Source organism: Nuphar pumila, chromosome 14 (genome assembly GCF_984573655.1).
Source record: "Nuphar pumila chromosome 14, dmNupPumi1.hap1.1, whole genome shotgun sequence".
Taxonomy (NCBI): Eukaryota; Viridiplantae; Streptophyta; class Magnoliopsida; order Nymphaeales; family Nymphaeaceae; genus Nuphar; species Nuphar pumila.
The window spans coordinates 29,540,392-29,566,747 of NC_143262.1; the positions used below are offsets into that span (position 1 = coordinate 29,540,392).

General features: G+C 35.5%; 1 protein-coding gene across 1 annotated transcript in view; it reads left to right on the top strand.

The window, feature by feature from the left end:
• LOC149816708 (Protein phosphatase 2C family protein) overlaps positions 1-26,356 on the top strand; it is an 89,832-nt gene that overhangs the window by 53,631 nt on the left and 9,845 nt on the right. Inside the window, exons 5-8 of the mRNA XM_089987200.1 lie at positions 11,826-11,913; positions 13,929-14,095; positions 16,135-16,278; positions 16,465-16,593. Of these exons, the coding sequence (XP_089843326.1) occupies positions 11,826-11,913; positions 13,929-14,095; positions 16,135-16,278; positions 16,465-16,593 (528 nt within the window). The remainder of the gene's footprint in view (positions 1-11,825; positions 11,914-13,928; positions 14,096-16,134; positions 16,279-16,464; positions 16,594-26,356) is intronic.

The following is a 26,356-nucleotide window of genomic DNA, read 5'->3' on the forward strand; positions in this document are numbered from 1 at the left end:
AACATGCTGATATCTTCACTAAACCTCTTAAAAATGAAGATTTTATGAGAATTAGGAGAGAGCTAGGTATTTGCTCGTTTTTGGATTTATAAAAATGCTGATTTTTGAACAAAATCTCAAAATCGCACTATATTAGTCGACCGATAAAATTCTAGTCGACTGATGTTTTATATTTTGAAATGTATCGCATCATATTAGTCGACCGATATATTTCTAGTCGACTGATGATATTTTTAGAATTAGTTGCATTATTAGTCGACCGATAAAGTTTTAGTCGACTAAAATTTTTTTAAAAAAAACTTAAATGAAGGGACCCGACACCCCTTGGATTTGTTTTTAAAAAAAAAAAACCGTTTTTTTTAAGGAAGGCATCGTTTCATTCTCGCACCTTTTCGTTTTTTTAACGAAACCCTTAAACCGAAAACCCCTCTTTCTCTTTTGCCTCTCTCTCTCTCTATTCCGAAAAACCCTCTAGTGCTCGGAGTGCCGTTCGACTCCATCATCGCCGGGATTTTCTTACCGTAACAGGGAGACGCCAGAATCTTCTGGCCGTGATCTTGAAACGCCGGAATCCTCCTGCAGTGACTGGCGCATCTTCAAAACACGCCGGAACTCTCTTGCCGTGTTTTAAAATAGAGATACGAGTTAAAAGTCTATTTTTGCTTATGCTATTTTTGCCCTTACTCTTTTTTATTCTGACAAAGGGGGAGAAAAAGATAAAGATAGCATTACTTTGAAATTGCAGGGAGATCTTGAGAAAAAGATGATAGCAATTACATTATAGGAGATCTTGCATGAGAAATGCAAAATTAAGAGAAAAAGAAAGCTTTGAATGAATGTATTTCTAAATACATGAAGAAATGATGAATGGAAATGCAAACCAATCAATATGTGATATATGTGCTTTAAATGTGCTAACTTTTAATGTTTTGCAGCATATTGATAGGGGGAGTAAAATCTCCATCTATGCATCTAAATGCTTCATCTTTGATTAAGTTTGTCATCATCAAAAAGGGGGAGATTGTTACGACAATGAAGCCATACATGATACTTCAAGTACAAGGTTTTGATGATGAGCAAGTGGAATCAATTGCATTTCAGCTAAGGCTATGAAGAAATTGAAGAATTCAGTGAAGAATCCTTGAAGACTAGTGTGCAAATGTTTAATTCATTAAAAATCTTAGATTCTTGTAAGAGCCTTACTTAGAGTGCATATTTAGGTTGCATTTCATCTTAAAAGTCTTTAGAAAAACTTTTCTAAAAGAAACTCTTTTGAAAATCTTTTTAGAAAACTCTTTTCTTAAATTTTCATGTTTATTAGTCGACCAATAGACTTATCAGTCGACTAATCCTTTCGCGCCATATTTTCTAAAAAGTCATTCTTGTCAAATTAGTCGACCGAAGGTTTTATCAGTCGACTGGACAGAATGTCTGTTTTCTGGAAAATTAGCAGCAGTCGACTAATGGTTTTTCAGTCGACTGAATATAACATGTGTTTTCTGAAAAAATTTAGCAGCAGTCGACTAATGCTTTTTATCAGTCGACCGAACAGAATGTTTGTTTTTCAAAAGTTTTTACCAGCAGTCGACTAAAAGGTTTTTCAGTCTACTGATGATATTATCAGTCGACTAACTTTTCTCCAGTCGACTAAGTTTCAAAAGTTCAGATTTTCAAACGGCTCGATTAACAGATCAGTCGACCGACGATAACTGTCAGTCTACTAATAACTAACTATTAGTCGACTAACTGATGTTTCAGTCGACTAATTTTGCCGTTTTCCTGAAACTTCAAAAAGGCGTGTCTTTTCATTTTTCAAACGTTTTGATCGTTCGAAATGGACCGTTTTGACACCATTTCATACTCTCAACGTATGGAATCTTTTAACTATAAATATGAGTGCATTTTACACTCAAAAACAACAATTCAATCGATTTGAATCTTGCTTTTCACTCCTATTCATTCAAGTATTGATTTTCTCACTCACGTGATATTTTCACTTCAGATTTTCACTCAAATCACTTTAAGAGATAGTGAATTCGTGAGTAGAGTGTTTCAACAACCTCAAAAGCCAATTGCATCTCATTTGCATTCAAAAGGAAGGCTCATAGGTTGTATTGTAAGTTCTTATTTCTTTTGTGTAAAAAGAAGGACTCCTTGGTGTAAAGGAGTTGTTTGCTTTCAGTGGGATTGTTACTGAAAGTGGGACCGATTATGGTCTGTGTGATCTTGTAGTTTACAAGGTTGATAGTGGAAAATCTCAAGCGGGTTTTGCTTGGGGACTGGATGTAGGTCGGGTTTGACCGAACCAGGATAAAATCTTGTGTTCTTTGTGTGTTTGCTTTGAGATTTGCAAAATCATTCAATATTCCGCAGAAAAGTTTTAAAAGCACTATTCACCCCCCCTCTAGTGCTCGTTGCCTCGATCCTAGTGCACTTTCACCATTTCCATCCGACAACATTTTTGTCAGGTGGTCTGGGAACAACTTCCCATGTTCCACATTCATGCAAGGCTTGCATTTCATCATTCATGGCTTTTACCCATTTCATAGAAGCTGCTGCCTCATAAAACATGATGGGCTCTTCGTCCTTATTGATGGCAGTTAAAAACAATTGAAGATCCAATGAGAAGTTGTTATAACTAACCCACCTGTCAATATGATGTTGTATGCGGTTTGATTTTCTGAATGCAAGGGTATGAGAAGGAGTAGGATTGGCGACTGAGACATGATCTGAATGGCTTGATGTTGTCGGTCTCTGTCTGGAATAGACGATGCCTTTGTATCTGCCCGGTACTTCCTCTGCATTCTGTAACCCCGACGTCCCAGTGTTCTCAAATACCTCTTCTTCTTGTTGCACGCAATCTGAGGAACATGTTTCATTGGAGCCAGCAAAAAGTTCTGAGCTCAGCCAAAGATAGTAAATTTGAGTTGACATATTCGTTGTGTCAGCTCCGTGGTCAAAATTTTGTTCATCAAAGACAACATTTCTTGAGGTTCTGATGCGTTTGTTGGTGGGATCATAACACCTATATCCTTTGTAGTCATCTGCATATCCCACAAATCTGCACTTTTGGGCCTTATCTTGAAACTTGTTTCTCAGGGACTGATCGATATGCACATGGCAGACACATCAAAAAACACGTAGATCATAATAACTAGGATGAGATCCAAAAAGACAGTGATAAGGAGACTTATTTTCTAGAATAACCATAGGCAGTCTATTTATCACATGCACGACAGAATGAAAAGCTTCTGTCCATAGGTTGATGTGAAGATTGTTATCATGAAGCATACTCATGGCACTTTCAACGATATGCCTGTGTTTTCGTTCAACAATTCCATTTTGTTGAGGGGTGTGAGTGTTAAAATGTACCCATCAATTGTTGTAATTAGACATATTTTATATATATAAAAGATGATACATATACATATATGGTATATATGTATATGTATCCTCCTATTTATATATATAAAATATATATTTTCCTTTTGTTTAGCTGTAGGGGTATTTTAGTCTTTTCCTCTGTTTTACGCACATTCACTTTATGAATGTGATTGTAATTTATTTTATTTTTCTTTTTCTTTTATTTTTTATTTCTTTTTTCTCAAGTACCAAAAGGTACCTTGGGGGGCCCACTCAAATAGACGTTGGGCCCCTTCCAACGGTCACATTTGTGACCGTTGGAGGGGCTCCAACGTCTATGAGTGGAGCCCCTCCAAGGCTCCTTTTTGTTGTTATAAATAGGGGCTCTCCCCTTTGTATTTCTCACTTCTTGAGGGAGCTTATGCTCCATTGTAATGGGGTTTTTACCCCTTCTCCATTATTCTTCAATGATATGCAACTTATGACTTTATGTCATATTTTTCCCTTTTTATGGGTTTTATGTGTTAGCACATTATGTCCTTATGTTGTTTCCCTTTTATGGGTATATTTGCACTTCACGTGCATAGATATGGGTTCATTATTGAACCCAATGTATTTCAAGTCACTTTCTAACATGGTATCAGAGCGAGGTCACGATGGGGTTGTCCTTTGGTGCAACGGAAAGCGTGTCGCTCAAGAAATGGTGAAGTATTCATTGCTCTTTCTAAAGTATTATGCTTTTGAAGTTATTCGGTATGTATCCCTTTTCTTAAAAGTATTATGCATTTGAAAATATGTTTCTTGCATATAGTTTGTTCATTTAATGGCCATGATAGTTGAATTATTTCTTTTCACATTTCGTGTGCTCATATATTTTGAAAATATCTCCTTTCAAATTTGGTGAAATCGTTTGTTGTCCAAATATAAAATTCGTGTTTTTCGAACTACTCATCGCATATAATAGTAATTTATGTTTTTAAAAATTACCTTCAATTATGTGAGATTTATAGTTCTTATATAAATATTTCATGATTGACCTATAAGTTAACTTTTAAAAATTATATATATGATTTCTTGCTAAAATAATGATCTTTGCTTAAAATTTTTTAACTTTCATATGAACCCGAATTTGATTCGAGTTCCCCTCTTGATTATGGATTTTAGTGCATTTTTGAAAAATTTGATATAATCATTATATGAGAATCTCTCACATCTCAAATCTTTGTTGAATCCTAAAGTAGTTCTTGTTAATGATGATTTATAAGAACTCCTAAAAAGTTTTTCAATGTTTCTTTTTTGAAAAATTATCTATGATAAACCATTAGGAAAGATTGTTTTAAAAGGAATTTCCCACATAGAGTGCATAGTTCATCTATTACATCCTTTTTGGTATAAATGATTTCATTTTTCATCCTTATAAACTTGTTGGTTTGTATTTTTCATAAGGTTTCGAAACCTCTTAATAATATCTTTAAAGATGCCTACATTGGCCATAATATGGTTTTCTTTGTCCTCAATTGCACTTATCAAGCATGTAATTACATAATTAAAATTTGAGAATTTCAAGCATTGCTCTTTTTATAAAGTGCATACTTGCTCACTTTTGTGTATTTTTGTATTTTGTGCACATTTGCTTCTCAAATATTTTGCGCTTGTATGCATTCCCTCTTTTTTTATGATATACATGCCTTAGTGCATGTTTGTTTACACCTTGGTGTGTATTTGTTCAAGTATTGTATGAGTGCCTTCGTGCACATCTTTTATAAAGCCTTGTGTGCTTACATGTGTATTGTCTCTTCGTAGACATTTTTTGCATTATGGAGCCTTTATGCACATTTCTTTTGTGAAAAATATAATGAATTTAGATATTGAGTTCTTGTTAAATCATTGTAAGTGCTTATAGCACTTTGTATGTGTCCGCATATCTCATCACAATCAAAGAATATTTTAAAATTGTTGTATGGGATTTAATTCCAAATCTATAAATTTTCAAGTGTTTTTTGAATATTCTTTCCTTGAGTATTGTGTTAAAGCCTTCTTTGTGAACCATTACGGTTCTTATGATTTCTTTGATTAAAAGCTTGATTGTCTTGATGAATTCTTTATGTTGTTGTGTTTGTTGCTTAATAAGTCTTTTTTGGTACAAGACTTCTTTTGAAGATTAAGCATAATTCGTGTTTATGCAAAATTGTTTTGATGGATTATATTGGATCTTTGATTCAATTTGTTAATCAGTCCTCTTGGTAAAAACTTTTATCTGGAAAATGATTCCTTATGTGGTTACTGCCCTTTTGTGGCACTTATATTTGTCCATCACATGTTATTTAATGCATCATTTATTTGGCCTTATTTTTGTTATATTAGAGATGTTTGTCGAGGTGAGTTATGGGCACCTCGTGTTGTATCATTTTAGATTGTCCACCTTCCATATTATAGATGGTTGTTGAGGTGAGTTATGGGCACCTTGGGACTCTAAAATGATTTGTTATTTGATCTCTAATTATGAGTGTGTCACTCATTTTTTCTCTTGTGGCCATTGATATTATGGATGCCTCTATGTAAATGTGATGGACATATGGTGTTTGAAACCTTAAATGTTTTAAGGTATATTTAAAATCAAGGTGTTTTGGGATTATAGCCCAACCTTTTATTTGTTTAAGAATCTTATGAGTGCACTTGCACATTTGTGATTCCGTATGTTGTGCTTGTTGTGCACATGTGTTCTTGTGTTTTTTCACAAGTGTTCTTGGTGTGTGTATGTTCACACATTTGTTCTCAAGAATATTATTTTATCAATTGTAGTATCTTGTTGAAGATACTTTTTACACGCATTTATTCCAAAATGTTATTGTTATGAGTATTCTTTTTTAAAAGGAATATTGTTTCATTCGAGGTTTTATTTATATGTTGTCATTACAAGCTTTATTGCCTCAAAAGTCCTTTCCTTTTATGCCCATTATCTAAGTGTCATCATATGTAGACAAGAATTTTATTACACCTTCGTGTGTTTTTAGCCCTTTGTTGGCTTTTGCTCTCTTGGTCTAGTAGCTGAACACACTTGTCTTGAGTGATCTTATATGTAGACAAAACATGTTGATTCACACCATCGTGTGTGATCTTAGTCCATGTTGGCGTTTGTGTTCTTGTTCTAGTCGCTTAGATGTATGCCCATGGTTGGCTTATTTCACTCATTTCAAGTGTCATCTTATGTAGACAAGAGATGTATTATGTTTTAGCCCATGGTTGGCTTATTACTCTTGTTCTAGTAGCTGAACATACTTGGTTTTAAGTGTATTTTTACGTAGACAAGAGATACTTTTTAGTCCATGTTGGCATGTATTCTCTTGCTCTTGTCGTAGATGCACTTATTTCAAGTATTATTATATGTAGACAAGAGGTTCGTTTACACACCTTTGTGTGTGTCTTTTGCCTTTAATGGTTTTATATTCTTGATCTAGTAGCTTATACACTTGATTTATGGGTTTTGGAGGACTAATGAGGAAGTTGTTTGTAATGAATAAACTATTATTGAAATTTGCAAAATTCCATTCATGACTTATGTTTTTCAAGTAAATCATCTTTTTGATATGCATATCAAGTTGATTTATTAGCATTTAATCTATATATTAAGTGCTTATGGTTTTTGCCACCCTTATATGTAAAATGTTTTTTTTTTTATTAAGTGACTTTCATAAATGTTTTTAAAAAAACCTTGTGAACACTTGGGTTTATTTTGCCTAAAGTATGCTTGGAGACTTCGTTTCTCTTTTTTGGAACTTCACTACATGTTTGAAGCATGTTTTAGTTCTTTGAGTATCAATTCATATTATGATTCGTATATGCATATGCTCTTTATGGCCTTTTTTGGGCTCTCATTCAATAAAGCATATGTATGTTATGCCTCTTCGTAGGCTTCTTGTGGTATCCCTTAGTGGATCATTTTGTTATTCCCCATTATGGGGTTATATTTGTCCAATGGTGGACCTTATGAATGCATTATGCATTCTTGCAATTTTTGCATAATTTGCTTCCGCTCATTTTGTTTTAACATAATGTATGATTTAGAAACTTTGGTTTTCTAAATTTTTCGTTTCATACTAAAGTAACTATCATATTATGCATAAATTTTGCACCTTGTTAGGAATGTTTCTTTTTTAGTAAAGTGCAAAGATATTGTTTACTTGTTCTTTGTTGTCTTCTTTTCTCAGGATCTTGGAGATAGGACAAAGGGAAGTACCCTGGATGGTTCGGGAAATGAGTTCATCATTTGAAGACAATTGGAGGAAGGCTATTTCAAGTTTCATTGCATCCTTGCCGAAGCCTCTTGGAGTCGCCGAAGCCTCGTGGAGTTTTGCCCTTTTTTCAATCTTTTCGTTTCCCTGCAAAGCTTGAGGGGGGGTGTTAAAATGTACCCATCAATTGTTGTAATTAGACATATTTTATATATATAAAAGATGATACATATACATATATGGTATATATGTATATGTATCCTCCTATTTATATATATAAAATATATATTTTCCTTTTGTTTAGCTGTAGGGGTATTTTAGTCTTTTCCTCTGTTTTACGCACATTCACTTTATGAATGTGATTGTAATTTATTTTATTTTTCTTTTTCTTTTATTTTTTATTTCTTTTTTCTCAAGTACCAAAAGGTACCTTGGGGGGCCCACTCAAATAGACGTTGGGCCCCTTCCAACGGTCACATTTGTGACCGTTGGAGGGGCTCCAACGTCTATGAGTGGAGCCCCTCCAAGGCTCCTTTTTGTTGTTATAAATAGGGGCTCTCCCCTTTGTATTTCTCACTTCTTGAGGGAGCTTATGCTCCATTGTAATGGGGTTTTTACCCCTTCTCCATTATTCTTCAATGATATGCAACTTATGACTTTATGTCATATTTTTCCCTTTTTATGGGTTTTATGTGTTAGCACATTATGTGCTTATGTTGTTTCCCTTTTATGGGTATATTTGCACTTCACGTGCATAGATATGGGTTCATTATTGAACCCAATGTATTTCAAGTCACTTTCTAACAGTGAGGACATGACACCCTTCTTCCTATTCCATTATTTTGAAGAAAAGAAATAAAATCACGGGATGAGAATTCCCCACCTCCATCACATTGAAAAAATTAAATGGACTCAGAAAATTGATTTTTGACAAGGGAAAGAAAATTTTGAAACAAAGAGAAGACTTCCGACTTATTTTTTATGAAATATATCCAAGTGTATCGAGTATAGCTATCAACAAATATTAGATAGTATTTGCTCCCAGATCCAGAGGCAACTGGGGCGGGTCCCCATACATCAGAACAGATTATCTCAAAAGGTTTTGAAGCTCTCTTATTAATTGAATGAAAAGGCAATACATGACTCTTGCAGGAAAGACAACTGGAACATTTGTGACTGTTCTCATCCCTATTTAGACTTTCTTTTGGAATGAGATTATTAGATACAAGTTTCTCAATAAAATGACTCCCACAATGTCCTAATCGACTATGCCATAAGAATGGCTTATTACATTCAGAAATACTAAAAACATTAGCAGAAGAGGATGAACACGACTCTAATGAAGGCTTTGAATTCAGGTGGACAGGGCGAACAACATGACAAGGAGCTTCTTCAAAGACATACATATTGCCTCGTCTCTTTCCTTCAGTGAATGTTTCCCTCGCACGTAGGTCCTTGACCTGCATAGAGAAGGGAGTGAATTCAACTGAAGCATTATTATCATCAATAAGTTTGGAAACAGAGACAATATTTTTCTTAATGTCAGGAGCATGAAGAACGTCAGAAAGAGTAAGAGTGAAATATGACATGGGAATGACAGTTTTTCGTTTTCCAACATAAGAAACAGGGTGGTGGGATCCATCTCCAGTGACAATCTTACTTTTTCCAAAATAAGGAATGAGATTAGAAATCTTACCTGCATCACCTGTCACATGAGTCGCTGCCCCTAAGTCGACAAACCAAGTGCCTTCATCACTCTACTTCAATTTCAACTCTAACAAGGCAGATATCAGCAGATCTTTAATCTCTCTACTACTTGAGAACTTCTCTTTGTTTTCTGTCTGTGGACCCTTTCCTTTATTCTCTGGATTATGCCAACAATTCGCCTTGATATACCCATTTTTGTTACAAAGGAAGCAGGTAGGAGTGGATCTTGACCCCTGCGCATGAGCTAACATATTTGGAGTGGGAAGCAGACCACGCCCTCCGTGTCCACTTCACCTTTGTCCTCCTCATCCTCGTCCTCTACCATAAGTCACCCCTGTGGCAAAAACTTCCTGAGAGTTTGTGTTAATGTGAGATTCTTCAGAGAACCCTTTCAGAGTCATCTCATACTGAATCAATTTTGCTCGTAACTCATCAAAGGTAGGAAGGGCAGGGAGACACAATAGTGAAGTGACGATCATATTGTAGTCAGATCCCAATCCACTCAGAGTCTGTTGTACCATATCGCTGTCACTCACCGCGCATCCTATAACTGCAAGTTGGTCTGTGATAGTCTTCATTTTGTTCAGATATTCAATGATGGTCATGGAATCTTTTCTCAACATCTGAAATTCCCTCTTGAGAAAAACCATTCTCGCCTGCGAAACTTGTGAGTATGTTTGAACCAATTTTTCCCAAAGTTGCAGAGTAGTACAATTGTCGGGAATTGCAACAAGGACCCCTTGGGACAAGGTGGAAGTGATGTATGCAACCACTGACTGATCTTTCCTTTCCCAGTTGAGGTACTCTACATTCTTGACATACACAATTGAACTTACTCCTTTGTCGTCTTTTTCTTCTCTCGTAACAAATTCGAGTGGAGCGGGAGTGGTTCCATCAAGGTGACCTAAGAGACCTTGACTCCTTATAAAAGGAATGATTTGTCTCTTCCAAATCAAGAAGTTTGAGGTAGTTAACTTTTCAGAAACGAGTTGAGTGAGAAAACTTGAAGAAAGATTGGATGAAGAAGAATGAAGATCCATGAAAAAGGAGTTTTAACAAGAAAAGGAACCCCTTTGTTTGTTTGTTTTTTTTTGAAGTATTCACAGAGTGCTCAGTCTGCAGCCAGAGAGGTTTGCTGATCGTCTTCCTCCTTTTTTTTTCCGCTGAGTAACTCAAAGATTGACGACCAGAAGCTGTCAGAAGAAAGACTGAGTTTTCAATGTGGATCCCACTCGTAATAGTCAAAACAAATATGATACGAGAAAGGACAAATGAGAACAAAAGGAATGAAAGTCGAATCAAAATGAATCCCAGATTTTATGTCGCACAGCAGGCTGGACAGCAAAAGGTTTTATGTCAGATTTTAGAGTCCCAGATTTTGTGTCGCACGTCTGCCCAAAATGAAGAAGGATTACGCAAAAAAAAACAGATTTGGATAAAGAAACGGTTTGAATAAAGAAACAGGCGATTAAGAAAAAAACAGATTTGAATAAAGAAACAGGAGATTCACGTGGAATGCACGATCTTTATAATTTGATCTTAGTGTTTCACATGGAATAGGAGATTCACGTGAAACAAGCTTTTCCCTTCATTTTTTTTGATGAACAGCGTTTTCGTGAACCAAGATTCACGTGAATTCTTCGTGAACAGTTTAGGGATTCACGTGAGACGTGAATCCACTAAAAGAAGAAGAGAAAAGGCTGGGAAAACAGAAAGGGGGAAACGAGATGGAGATTGGGAATGGAGGTAGAGAAAGAAGAAATCTGAAAGAAAGAAAGAAAAGAACGAAACCTCAAACCTTTGATCTGTCGCACCTTTGGAATCCTCTTCAACCCTTAGCTGGATCTAGGCTCTGATACCATGTAAGTTTTCCTTTGTCCCTGTATTGAGAAAGAGAAGAGAGAGAGAGAGAGAGAGAGAGAGAGAGAGAGATATCGATTGCGGCTGTCACGATTTCAGTAAAAGAAATCGTGACCTAAATGTGTATTTAAGTTTACATTACACTATGGGTCCGGGTCTGGTGTATCCAGACCCGATAACTAAAAAGAAAGTTATATGGTCTTTACATGGATCGGGTCGGATCCTGCACCTTTTTCACGCCCATGGGTATAGTTTGTTTTTTCAAGTTTAACAAGTGGAGCCTTCTGAGCTTGCCAGGGCATTATGTGGACTCTACACTTCTACATGCTCAATATGTTTCTTTTGTTATGATGACTATGTAGATTGATAAAATGTTCTATAGTTTAACATTTGAAACTTGAAATGATTAGCCCTATCTGTCAGTTCCAAATTTTGGGCCTTTTCTTCTATTAACATAAAAGAAAACTTCAATCTTAGTAGTGTGTTCTTAAATGAACATATTTTATGTCAAATAATTATACATCAAATTTGGTTACATTATATGATACAAAGTTTGTCCATTTTGCTTAATCTTTCCGAAATGGGTTGAAGTTTGAATTTTATTGTTTTCAAGCGTAATTATGATCTGATGGAGAAGTTGTGGTTAATGATGTAGAATGTCAGGCTTTGACAGGTGGAGAAGATGCTTTTTTCTTGTCAAACAATAACTGGCTAGGAGTGGCTGATGGAGTTGGACAGTGGTCACTTGAAGGTATATCTGTAGTCTGTACCATTCATTGATTCTCAGAATACTGCTTATATTTTTTGTTCTGATAATTATGTTGGACGATGCTCTTTATATTTGAATTTAGTCAAACCACTTGTAATCCAATGAGTGGATGTAATCCACAACCTTTCTCTTACTAGTTGATAGAGAACTTTTACATTAGTATAAAAAAATAATGGAAATGCGGCAGCATAAGTGAATTGCTACCCTGACATGAATCTCTGGTTTGGCTTTAACAGGTGAAGAAGAAAGGTGAGCCACTTCCTGCCTTTTTATGATGGACTCAATTTATTCTGTATCCTGCCTTTTGTTCTTGAAGACATTGATGTGTCATAAATTCTTTTTCTCATTTGCAGGAATCTTGCCCACCCACAGTATTTCATATTCTTGGATTCTCTTTTCAGATTGTTCTTTGCAATGGATGTCTTTCCTTCATCAATCTTTCCCTTGAAAGTTTGGAAAATAGATATTAAATTCCTCATTCCATTATTGCCTATATTCAGCTTTCACATCTGTTTTCATCTAAGTAGTATCTTCTCTATATGTTCTCATGATGATCTTGATGTCAGTTTTCCCAATAGATATGAGATAATGCCGAGATCTTATGCATTGGAACCCATGGGTTATGGGCCTGAATCTATTAGTGTGGGATCTGTTAGGAAGTTTAGAAGTTAGGAAGTAGTGGTCAACTATTTTGGTCATTTAGTCCAAAGGGGGAGGTCGACGCCTATATGTTGTATTATTTCTTCTCTCTTGCTAATGAAGCTTCAACTCTTCTCTATCTTCTTGTTTCTTTCTTGTGCTTCAATAGATGCCAAAGCTTGAATACAGGTTAATTTTTAGGATCCTAAAAAATGTTGGCAGTTCTTTTCATCTGCCATGCTAAGGTCAACAAACATGAAATTCCCAATGAAATTTCAATAATATTCAATTGATTACCTGATTTTGTTATATCACTTCATGGTTTTCTGTTTTCTTTCTAGTGTTTCTTTGTCTTGCCATTTCTAAATTCCTTCTGTTTTCAAAAATCACCTCAATTCCCCTGCTATTCTCCTCTTTTAAAAAAAAAAATAATCATGAGCTTTTCCTTGCTGAGAAAGGCCCAAGAAGCAGATTTATGTCTGTGATTTTTATAACGATCCTTCAGTTACAAAATGACCATTATAGATGTTAGTGATATGTTAAGAGCCAAAGTATGATTCTTTTTTATCATTCGATTTTCCTTGCCGAGAAAAGCCCAAGAACAAGATTTATAACAATGCTTTTGATAGTCATCCTTCAGCTAGAAATGCCCATTTTAAATTATTGATATATCAAGTCTATTAATATTTGAATCAGCCAATTATTTAGCATTCACCATTATGGCGTCTTCTTTTTGGTTCCTGCTAGAAATCAACCTTGAAATGCATTAACAGTGGTTTGGTCCACATCACCAGTCCAGTGGTGTTTCTAGACATGAAACCATCATAAACAAGTAGATCTAACTATTTCATCTTCAAACTATGAAATATGAATCACGACCCTTAGATAAGTTGAACAATTTTACGGTGCACCAAATCTTTGTTGAGTATAGTTAAGCAGAATAAGTTATCACATAGTGTGTGGTAAGCAAAATAACTTGTTACATAGTATGTAGCCCTAAAAGTATCCTTCAAAGGAGAAAAAGAAGGTAAAAGAGGTATGTGGCCCTAGAGTGTTAATCTTGTCCAATGTTTTTTGCATACCAAGGGACACAAGATCAATGGGTCATTTTGCCAAATTCATTTACAAAAGTTCTGCTCCAAGGAAATTTTGGTTCATATAGAACTAGCAGATATATTTGTAATATAATGTCTGTACATCCAGTCTGTTTCACTTTGTCTCTCATTGTTTAGGCTTAATTTATATGTTGTTTTTAATTCCCATATGTTAATTTATTAGCATCAAGCACTGACTTGTGCAAATCTTCATTGATTTCTGTATTGAACTTTCTCAATTATTAGTCAATGTGCAATATGCAGGAATCAATGCAGGATTATACGCTCGGGAGCTCATGGACAATTGCTTCAAGTTTGTTTCTGATTGTGAAGGAGTTCTAATCAAACCAGAGCAGCTTGTTGTTCGGAGTGCTGCAGAAACATATTCTGCTGGCTCATCTACAATTTTAGTTGCTAATTTTGATGGTCAGGTATATTCTAGGGCTATTAATGATAGTCTCCACATTTCATTCTGACAAACTGCATACTGTCAATGCTGTTTTCTTGCACCATGCTTGATAGTTACAAAAAAAGAAAAATAAAACAAAGAAAAACAAGCACTACATGATGGCTCCTTCTAGCTGATGAGCAGTGTACAGAATGCTGCAAATTAAATTGTTATCGAAGTAATTCTCTTTCTTCAGGGTATGTAAGGCACGAGATATGAGAGTAATCAGTGCTTCTTAACATGTATGACCAGAATAGACCGATATATAACTTGTTGCTAATATGTAGAACTTCACTAATGTTGAATCTTGAATTTACTGTTGAGAGTCGGCTTCTTGCAAAACTATGGTTTTGTCTATTTTTTTGTTGTCCTGAGGGATGCCTTCTGCAAGCAATTCTCTTATTTGCTTTTCTTGGTAAGTTCTAGAAGAGGGAGCTATGAATGTTGTTCCAGGAGATTAGACATCTGCAGAATATATTCACCAAGGCCAATGGATAATGAGGAAAGCATTATGTCTAACTAGGGTTACTGAAGCATAAACATACTGGAAGTTGGAAGCTATTACTGCATGCATAAATTCTCGTTTTATCCTGTAATTGTATATTACATATGTGCAATTTTCATGAAAGCATAGGAGATTGATTAGATGGTCATCCGAAATTGGTTGTAGTTGTATCTGACTTCATGTAACCATCCTTTGTAAGCATGTACAAATAATAGAAATGCTCTTGGGAGAGGGGAAAGAGAGAATGGGTTGCCATTTGCCATATATTGAACGCACCCCTGTCTTTGTAAGTGTGCAGAAGTTAAGAGAAATACCCCTAGTAAGGGAAAATTGAAGTGTCAAATACTTGAACATGCGCCAAGAAAACCTCTTGCAAGCAAGAACTCAAACACATGCCAAATCAACTTCCAACAAGTGCTGGAGGCAGAGTTGCCAGTCGAGGAAGCGGGAAGCGGAAGCGGAAGCGGGAAGTGAGGCACTTTCAAAATTTTAGGAAGCGGGAAGCGTGGGACGACTTAGAAGCGAACCAGGAATCGTCTCAGAAGCGACCTAGGAAGCGAGGGAGAAATGAGGGGAAGCGAAAAAAGAGGAAAAAAAATAAAAATAAAAATAAAAAAATGAAAAAAAGCGGGAAGCGAGAGGGAAGCAAGAGGGAAGCGTACTTCCCCTAAATTGTGAAGCGCACTTCCCAATTTTTTTGTGCGCTTCCCAGCACGTTTCGAAAGCGCGACGTTTCGCGCTTCCGAAATGCACTTCGGGGAAGCGCACTTCCCCACTGCCTGTGGCGCTTCCGGTAACTCTGGCTGGAGGTAATGATGGGTAATATACTGTCGTGCTTCCGAAATGCACTTCGGGGAAGCGCACTTCCCCACTGCCTATGGCGCTTCCTGTAACTATGGCTGGAGGTAATGATGGGTAATATACTTTAAGCTTTTACTTTTCAAATACCAGATCAATACTTAAGGATGAAACTAGTGGCATATATGGCTGAGAATACCCTTTAACAGCTCCCAGGGAGAAAATTATGATCCAACTTCAGTTGGAAGCTCAAGCAGGTGGTTCGCTCTGTTATTATGTTGAACAAATTAATGTTTAAACTCAATAAGTTATGTAAATCAACTTTTTCTTGGACTGAGTTATATATATATATATATATATATATATATATATATATATATATATATATATATATATATATATATATATATATATATATGTGTGTGTGTGTGTGTGTGTGTGTGTGTGTGTGTGTGTCCTGTCCTGCTTTTATGAGATATTTAAATCTTATAGGCCCAGCTCTCTTGAAGTGGATATGGGTTGGATCCAATTCTACCAAAGACTTGTTTATGTGATTTTGAGTTGGGAACATAACTTTTGACTTCCAACATTCTGTCATGTATTAAAGTTTGACACTAACATGAACTATTATTTCTGTTCTCCAGCTTTGTGGTTGCCTGAATGGTATTTGGTAGAGTTTCTCTGTCTGCAGGGATTTACAGACGAGACATTTTCTGCAGGTTCTTCACGTGGCAAACATTGGAGATTCTGGATTTATCATTATCAGAAATGGTTCTGTTTTGAAAAGATCAACACCAATGGTATATGAGTTTAACTTCCCCTTGCAGATTCAGAGAGGAGATGATCCCTCAGGGCTTATAGAGGTAAACTTTTATAAGTTATCACTTCCAGAAGCATCTGTATATTAGAAATTGTAACTTGTGTTTTCCTAAGATGATCAGTGGAAGTTCACTGTTCTCAATGATACATAATCTGTAGGATTGCAACTCTGCTAATTATGAGATAAGTCCAACTAAATGGCAGAAAATGAAGTGTGTTTTTTGGTTCAGGACTACAAGATTGTTTTAGACCAAGGTGATGTAATTGTTACTGCAACAGATGGCCTGTTTGACAATCTATATGATGAGGAAATAGCAACCATCGTCTCAAAATCTCTGCAAGCCAATCTGGGAGAAAAGGTTAGATATTGAACATCCTTACATAATAAATTGCAAATAGCAGCTTAACGCCTCAAAAGGACAACAAAAAAATGAAAAAAACAAGATATACATTTATGATCAGATTTCTTGATAATGTTTTGTAGGATCAGTTATTGCATTTTAGCATTTCCTTGGATGAGCATTCTGGATCAGGAAGATGAGTACGGATCCCGTCCTTTGACATAGGACGAGTACCATCCTACATTCAATCCTAGCTTTCCAATCAATGGCTAGGATTGATCCACATTTTCACTTGGATGTGTACTGATCCTAGCCGTCCAGGTGCTTCAGCTGGATGGCTAGGATTGACATAGGGTGGAACCTATCCTATGTCAATGGACGAGATCATTTTTGCAGGAAGATAGGTTCTCTGTTTTGAACTGCATATATCACCTTACCTTGTTCAAAGAAATAGCATTTTGAATAGAGGAAGGTATATCTTTCTCTAACATAAAATATGTTCAGTGGCTAATAACATTTTGCATTCTTTGGTCACATTTGGGAAGGAATTGCATTGACATGTCTGACAGGATGATGTGTATATCCACGCTAGTTATGTGAATTTTGTTGCAGAAAATTGGATGAGTTTGGCATCTTTTCTCTTTCCTGCAGAGATGCTGCTTTAATATTAATTCAATATGCTCTGTTTAGAATGACATGATGTCATGTCAAGATTTGGAAATCGATTGTTGATGCGAAGCAGATTGCATAATCAGCTATCTTAAACTCAACCTATGTTACCTTGACACTTTTGGAAGGCCAAGTTGGTGTTGGTGTCCGACATTTTTGGAACCGACACCTATATTGACACTCTTAGTCACGACATGGAAACTTCATTTTTAACATACAAGTGTAAAAAAAATGGACACCTATGTCATGTGTCTGAAACTTTTGAGTGTCTTAGACAAGAAGTGTCTATCTTATTTATGTAATGAAGTATGCAGAATTACACGGATAAGATGCAAAAGCATCAAACAAGTCCAATAGTGGACAATTACAAAGGCACAATAGGCACCAAGGTGCATAAGCAAGATGTCCACAATGGGACAATACAAAAAGCCTCAAAAGGCCAATACCAACAAGTAAAAGAATAAAAATGTTATTGAACAAGGCTTGGAATATAATGAGAGAAATAAGGGGAACACCCCCTATTTATATACAACAAAAGAGAGAGGGGAGGCCAATGAGAGCACCCCTCATAGAGTCGTTGGGGAGCTCCCAACGACTCTATGAGTGGGGCCCCAATTGGCAAATAAAAAGAAAATAAAAAAAAGAAAATACATTAAGAAAAAAATAGAAAACAAAACTAAAAATATAGTTGTTTCTAGAAAACAACTATAAGTACATGTGAAAAGATGAAAATGCCCTTATCGAGCAAACTAATACAAAATAGATTATATATATATATATACATATATTAACACTCTCCCTCAAACTTACTGAAAAATAATCGAAAGTTTGCTAAGGAGAAAAATAATTCGAGGAGCAGGAAGAGCTTTTGTGAAGAAATCCGTCAACTGGTACTCTGGTGTGACATACGACAATGCAATAGTTCCTCTCAAATATTCATCACGTACATAATGACAATCCATCTCGATATGTTTAGTTCACTCATGTATGGTGTAGTTGCTTGCGATATAAATTACACTCTTATTGTTGCAACACATCTTCGAAGGAGTTGAGATGATTATTCCCATATTACTAAGAAGACTTTGAAGCCACACAAGCTCCATGGTTGTAGTAGCCATTGCACGATATTTAGTTTCAGTTGAGAATAATAATACTTTATGATGCTTATTGTATCTCCATAAAATCATAGTCACCTAAAAATACACAAAAATTGTTAGTTGAGACTGTCATTGGGATTTCCACCCCAATCGGCATCAGTATAGGCATATAAATCAAACGAAGAATATGAGGATAGAAAAAACCCCTTGGTTATAGTATTCTTGATATATCTGCCAATTCTCAAGACAACATTCATGTGCACAATAGTAGGAGCATGCTGAAACTGACTAATAGAGTGAATTGCATGAGTTATGTCTGACCGAGTGATGTATAAGTATGTGAGTGACCCAATAAGTTGGCGGTAAGGAGTAGGATCTTGAAGTAGAGTCCTATCTTCTACCTCCAATTTAGCATTAATTACTTCTGGGCTATGTCACAGGGATTTGGCCAACCAGGTGCCTCACCTGCGTTGACGTGATGTGGGTGTGCGTGCGGGCGTGCGTGTGGGTGCGGCACCCGGTGTAGTCAAACTGACCCTAGGTGTAGTCAATGCACTCAAGGTCATAAATGTCCAAATTTTGGACTTAAAAAAACCCCGATGAAATGGGCTGAGAGGAGGATTAGGGCAAAAAAATTTTGCCCTCTCCTCCCGACCCCGACGCGGTGACGACTACGAGCTATCACTGTCTGGCAACACCTCCTCTTCGTCTCTAACCCAGGTACGCATTCTCTCTCTCATTCTCTCCTTCAATCTCTATCTCTCAATCTCTCTTCTCGGCTACCTCTCTCTCTCAATCTCTTTCCCCTTTTCCCTCTGTTATTGTGTACCTCTCTCTCTCTCTTTGAATCTCGGCTAAACACTTAGGTTGCCTATTTTTTAAAAAATATTTACCTATTTAGGGAAAACTCAGTTCATCTTGTTAAGAGTTGATCATGAGCTGACTCGTTTTTTCAAAAAACTATCTTTTAAGAGTTTTTACATGTAAAACCTATGTAATATAAACATTATACATAATATACATTTAAAATATAATATATTCATTTATAATATATATATCCGAGTCGAGCTTTCCCAACTCATACTTGGCCTTACGACCCTTACCTAAAAATGCTGGTTGGCTCACTCACTGAACCCAATTAATGAGCCAAACTGAGTTTTCACAAGCTCAGCCAAGCAGAACTGAGCTTTTCCTGTGACATGTGGTTGCTTATGCTAATGACTAATGTGTATTATTTGTTGATGACTTGATGTTGGGTAATTTGATTGTTATTACTGATTTTGTTACTTAAAATTTGGTTGAATGCTCATACTTTTATTAGTTACTAGTTAAATACTTAGATAGATCAAGTTGCATTATTGAATATGATTAAAAAATTCTGAATCATCCAATGCAGAATTTTTTTCTTCATGCTTGAAAATTAAAACTTGTTCCTTCATGTATTTATACGTATTTTTTCAATTATACTACTACTAGATTGTTAATTTGATTTATTGCATGCATGATAATGAATTGATTTGATGATATTATGATAATTATTTTTTATTTCATTAGTGTTACTGTTGTTAACTTTTAAAACTTAAAACTTATATATATATATATATATATTTATATAATATATATAATTTTATATATATCCTCCCGCACCCCCGCACCTATGTGACATAGCTTATGGGGTTTCTATCTTCTTATCATCTATAATCTCAGACTTGGTACAAATATCAACAACAAGTTTCATTTGAGAAAGGATGTACCCTTTGGGAGAGTACGCAACTTCAATACCTAAGAAGTATCTTAAGAAACCTAAATCAGACATAACAAAGTTTTATTTTAAAATATTTTTAATATCACCAATTCCTTGTTTGTCACATTCTAGTGATAATCATATCATCTACATAAAGTAGAAAAATAACAACCATAGAACCTTTACTTTTAACAAAAAGAACAGTGTCAGTATAGCATGAATGAAAACCCAGATGAGTCTTTGTAATGAGATATTGCAGAAATATAAAGAGTGCATACAAGCACTTACAACAATGAATAAAAGAGACAATATCACAAGTCCACAAAGGGACAATACAAGCACAAGCCTTTAAGAAGGCAACAATATAAAAAGCCTCTTATTGAGAAGAGAGAAAGCTCTCAAGAATGAAAAATATACAAGGGGTTCACCCCTATTTATACAAGAGGGAGAGGAGAGAAGAGATGGCCAAAGGCCTCAAAAGGAGAGCCCAAAAGGGGGCTCCCATAGAGTCGTTGGGAGCCCCCAACGGTCACATTTGTGATCGTTGGGGGCTCCAACGACTCTATGGTTGGAGCCCCTTTTAGTTCTCAAAAAATACAAAAAAGAATTCTAAAAAATAAAAAAAAAAAGAAAATTACATTTTATGAAATTCGAAAATAGTTGTTTTCTAAAACAACTATGTGAAATTACAAAAATACCCCTATCAGGTATTGATGTAATATACAGTATATATATATGTGTGTATATATATATTAGATACATTTTAACAGTCTTTACATTACTAAATTTATCATGCCAAGCTTTAGGAGCTTGTTTTAGACTATATAAAGTTTTTTTAAGTTTAAGAATTTTACCATTTTCAATAAAAACCCCGGCGGAGGATTCATGTAAACTTCTTCATTTAATTCACCATTTAGAAAAGCATTTTTTACATCTAATTGGTAGATATGCCATTTTTTAATAGATGCAACAACTATGAGGATCCTAACACTAGTCATTCTAGCTACCTGGGCGAATGTTTTTTCGTAATCAATACCATATTCTTGAGAGTACTCTTTGGCTACTAACCTATCTTGGTATCATTCTAGAGATCCATCACTCTTAGTTTTAACCTTAAAAACTCATATACATCCTATAGATTTTTTTTCTATGGCTAATGAAGTTATTTCTCATGTTTTAGCTTTTTCAAGAGTTTTAAGTTCTATATTCATAGCTTCAACCCATTGAGGAAGATTTTTCGCTTCATTATAATGTGATGGTTCATGATAGGAATGCAATGCTATTAGACATGACCTATATTTTGGTGTTAACGTGTCATAAGATATAAACCTACTTGGTGGGTTGGAGATACGATTGAATCTCCTAAGTGAGGTTTCTTCTAATGGCGAATTTTGGGAATATTTTTTTAACGCATTTAGAGGATTCCTTTGTTCACGCCGGTTATAAATTTGAATAGGTTTATCAACAATATCATTATTTATAGATCATTCTTCATGCACATTATTATCACCATTTTCATTGTCATTTAAGTGATTATCCCCTATGTCATCTAAGGAATCATCACAAGAATTCAACCATTCTTGTAGCAAGAGATCAAATAGAAACCCAAAAACTTTTTGAAATATCTTTAGAAATAAGTAATGTCTTATTGGTTTCTAAAATATGTTTGTTTTCTTTTGGCTAATCCATTTTATTGGGTAGTTCTAGGACATGATTTTTTATGACAAATCCCGTTTAGTTCTAGATAATTTTGAAACTCATTTGATAAGTATTCACCACCCGAATCAGATCTAAGAATAACTATGTTGCTTTAAAATTGATTTTTGACAATTATAGAAAAATTTTTAAAGAAAAAGAATACATCGAATTTGAAATTAAGTATATCCATGCATATCTAGTAAAATCATCAATAAAGGTAACATAATATGAATATCCTTCTTTTGATATGACATGAGAAGGTCCCCAAACATCCGAATGCACTAATTCAAAAGGTCTCTTAGAGACAAAGGTTCTATTAGGAAAGGGAGTTGATTTCATCTTTCCTAAGATAAAATCTTTGCAAACAATTTTTTTTTCATTACAAAATTTTCCCCAAAAAGAAGAAAATACATCTTTGAGAAGCTTGAGTGTCCAAGTCATTTATGCCAAGTTTCAATATCTTTATCTTGGATATAATTACAAAAAGAGTTTAGAGGAAGGTTTAGATAGTTCATGAAGTAAAGATCTCCCTTCCTAGGCCTTGCCCAATATGCTTCTTGGATTGAAGATCCTGCACTAAGCAATCCTTAGATGAGGAGGTTTCATATCCATAATCAGAAATTTGTGAAACGAAAAGAAGATTTAAACTTAGTTAAGGAGCAACCCTTACTTTTGGCAGAAATTTTTTTTAGAGGAATTTAAAGTTCCAACACTTTTAATTTACAAAGATGTTCTATCGGCAATTGAAATCTAGGAGGATTTTTAATTAGTGCATAAGTCGGATAAACCATTATCATGAGGTGTCATATGAAAGGAGGCCCCATAATCAAGGATCCAAGAAAACATACCTAGAGGAGAAGATGAGGCTATTGCGTCACCCGATGTAGATGGAGATTTAAGTAACATTTGAAGTGCCTTCGATAGTTAAGCAAGAGAAAATGAATCTTTTCCTTTAATTGATTTTTTCTTCCTTGATGTGGTTTCTTCAATGAAAGCTACTTTATTTTTAGGGGTTTCATATAACTTGAGACAATTAGATCGTATATGACCCAATTTATGGCAATGATGACAAATAACCTTTTTGTAGCCTCTATTATAGCTATTTTGCCTCTCAAAGTATAGAGACTTGTAGGTTTTTATATGATTGTCGAGCTTGGACATGGCTAATACTTCATTTCCTCCTTTTATCATGCCAAGACGAATCTTCTCTTAGCATATTTCGGCAACGACATTCTCCACAGGAAGAGACTTAGATCTATGAAGGAGAGAAGATCTAACTTTTCATATTCGGGCCTAAGCCCATGTAAGAATTGAAAAAAGTGTTTTTTTTCATTTGCTCTCTTCTTAGTTCAACATATTTTCTAGCAACCCACTTGGGTTTAATAAGAGATAGTTCTGTTAAAAATAAAATTGTATTCAAATACCCGATAAGGGTATTTTTGTCTTTTATCATATAGTACAGTCCACTAAAGACTGAAATGTAATTTGGCATTGTAATAAATAAACTGCCATACAGTTCAAGCACAACAGTCATATTTTGACTGTTGGGCAGCAGTCCAACTAGACGTTGGACTGCCACCCAACAGTCATAATAATGACTGTTGGAAGGCAGTCCAAAGAGCTGGACTGCCTCCCATGTGTTGGAGTGAGGCTCTATAAATAGAGCCTCACTCCCTTGTTATTCTTCAATGCTTTAAGAAGCATTTGAGGGTTTTCTCTAGAGTTTTTTCCCCATCTTATAGGCTTGTATGCCTCTTGTGCTGTTTTGGTATTTTTATCTCTCTTGAGATTGTATTTGGTCCATTAGTGACCAAGTGAGTTTATTAAAGCCTTTTGTTGGCATTGTGTTTGTTTCACTATTGCCATTGTACCTTGTTTCATTACATGGTATCAGAGCTAGGCTCTTGAAAGAAGGAGAACCTCACGAAGGAAGTGTTCTTCGATCATTGATCATTCCCTATCTCCTCTATTTTAAACTCTAAGTATTCATTATGGGAGAAAGAGAGTCCGCCACCGTCATCACCTACAAACTCAATGAAAACAACTACTTGATATGGGCGACGGCTATGGAGAATCATATCAAGGGAAAAAAAATGTGGGGTTTGGTTAGTGGTTCTACTAGTGAACCACAACTCAAATTGACTAGAAGAAAAGGAGATCAAGTCAAAGCCTTGCCCGAAGAAGAAAAAGAAAAAGCCTTGGAAGAATTCCAAAATAAATTGGAAGATTGGGAGGCAAACAATGCACAAATACTCTCATGGTTTATGAATACCATGGAGTTCAAGATCGTCACCAATATCATCAAATTCAAGAAGGCATGTGACGCATGGAGCTTTCTAAGAAGTACCTTTATCTAAAAGGATATGGCTAGACTTTATTATCTCCAAGACAAGGTACGTAATTCAAAACAAGGAGATAAAAGTGTAAGATTTTTACGGTATTTTATCTCCTATTTGGGATGAATTAGCCATGTTGGAACCAAAATGGGAAGGTTCGGCTATTGATATGAGAAGGACCCAAATCGAAAGAGAAAATCTTTTCTCCTTTCTTTATGGCCTTCGACCGGAATTTGAGCAAGTTAGATCTTCCTTACTTCATAGGACCACTTCTCCTTCTATAAGTGGGGCCCTTGCTCAAATTTGTCAAGAAGAGACAAAACTTGGAATGCAAAAGTCTAATGATGAGGTCCTTGCCATGGCAAGGCCAGAAAATTTTGTGAAAACATATAAACCACCTCACTTTGAGAAGAAGTTCAATGGGGAAGGACCAGAGTTGCCCGTCGAGGAAGCGGGTGCGGGAAGCGATACGGAAAGCGGAAGCGGGAAGCGAGGCACTTCTAAAATTTTAGGAAGCGGGAAGCGTGGGACGACTTAGGAGCGAACCAGGAAGCGTCTCGGAAGCAACCTAGGGAGCGAACCGGAAGCGACCTAAGAAGCGAAGAAGGAAGCGACATAGGATTCGAGTGAGAAGCGAAAGGGAAGCGAATAAGAATCGAAAGGGAAGCGAAAATGTAATTATATATTTTTATTTTATCAAAAACTAAGATTTATGTCATCATTGACAAAATAAAACATGTATATAGACAATAAATAATATAAGTTGTAATTATCTAACAAATGCATCATATTGCAACTGTCAAGCATTTAAAAAATTATACATCAAAAGAAGATCATAATTCACATTCTTGTTGTATATAAAAGTTTTTAAGTTGGACTACTCCAACTACATCATAAAAAAAAAATAATAATTCAAGAGTTCATTAATCTGTCATCTTTCTCTTCCCCTTCAAGTCAACAATAGATCGCGAACTTTCTGCATCATCACGTGCTTCTTGTCCTCCACGACCATGTCTTCTGCTCCTTCCTTCATTTCCTATAATGAATACGTTAAAAAATTAAAATATTCAAAAACCATAATTTAAAATATAAAAAACACAATATCAACATACCTTGCCTAGGTCTCCGGCTAAAGAAACGATCAATCCGACCATGAGGAACTGATGGTCGCTCTTGTATATCTGCAGTTCTACTAGCTCTGATGGGTTGATTTGTATTCTCTTCAACTTCATTTGTACGTATAATTATTGGAGGTAATGGAGCTCTTGGTTGTGCATCTTTATGTTTGGATTTGAAAATAGTGCTTGATTGTTGTGCACTATCATCCAAATCTCGCCATCGCATATCCTCTAATCTCAACGTATTTTCTTCTACAATAGGAAGTTCTGGATTGATATCCCATTTTCGACTAGGCCCTTCCTTATAGCGATTGTTGTACCTTTTATAACAAGAATATAAAATATGAATGCTAATAAACAATCAATGATAAAAAAAGAGAAAAATACCAAAACAAAAGTACAACACAGTTTAATTATACCCGTCAATCAATCGAAGATTGGAATGAATATACACTAAGGTATCAGCACGATCTTCATTGAGCCTATTTCTTTTAACATTGTGAATGTAACTATAGGTGCTCCACACTCTTTCTGCAGAAGATGTGCTAATAGGTTGAGATAAAACCTTAATGGCTAATGCTCTCAACTCCGGTGTATCACCACCATAAAAACGCCACCAATTAAGCACTGACATTGTAGGATTCAGTGCATCTATTCGTGCTGCATTTCGGCTAAATCTTCCACTTTTTGATGCAAAAGCCACAAGTTGTGACCTATAAAGTGTAGATAACTCTTCATTTCCAGAAGATATGACTTCAAGCGCGAGCATTGCACCGTCTAAGATATCATTATCCTTTTCTGCAAAAAAAAATGTTTAGTAACTATAACAAGAAAATGCAAATGAAATAATAAAATAATTAAATCATTTAACTTTAAACTTTATTAAATAGCTAGAATTAAATTTTTACCAGGAGAAACTCGTTTGACCCCTCCTGCTGCTGGGATTTTGAGATACTCCGACTCGTAATATTTTAGAGTAAGCATGTGGGCTAGACTATGGAGAGGCACATTCATTCTATCCCATCTATTTGAGACAATCTTATGAATCTTTTCATATAAATCTGGTTGTCCGTTTAGATTGTCTTTGATTTCCCCAAACATGTTGTCCATGCCTTCATA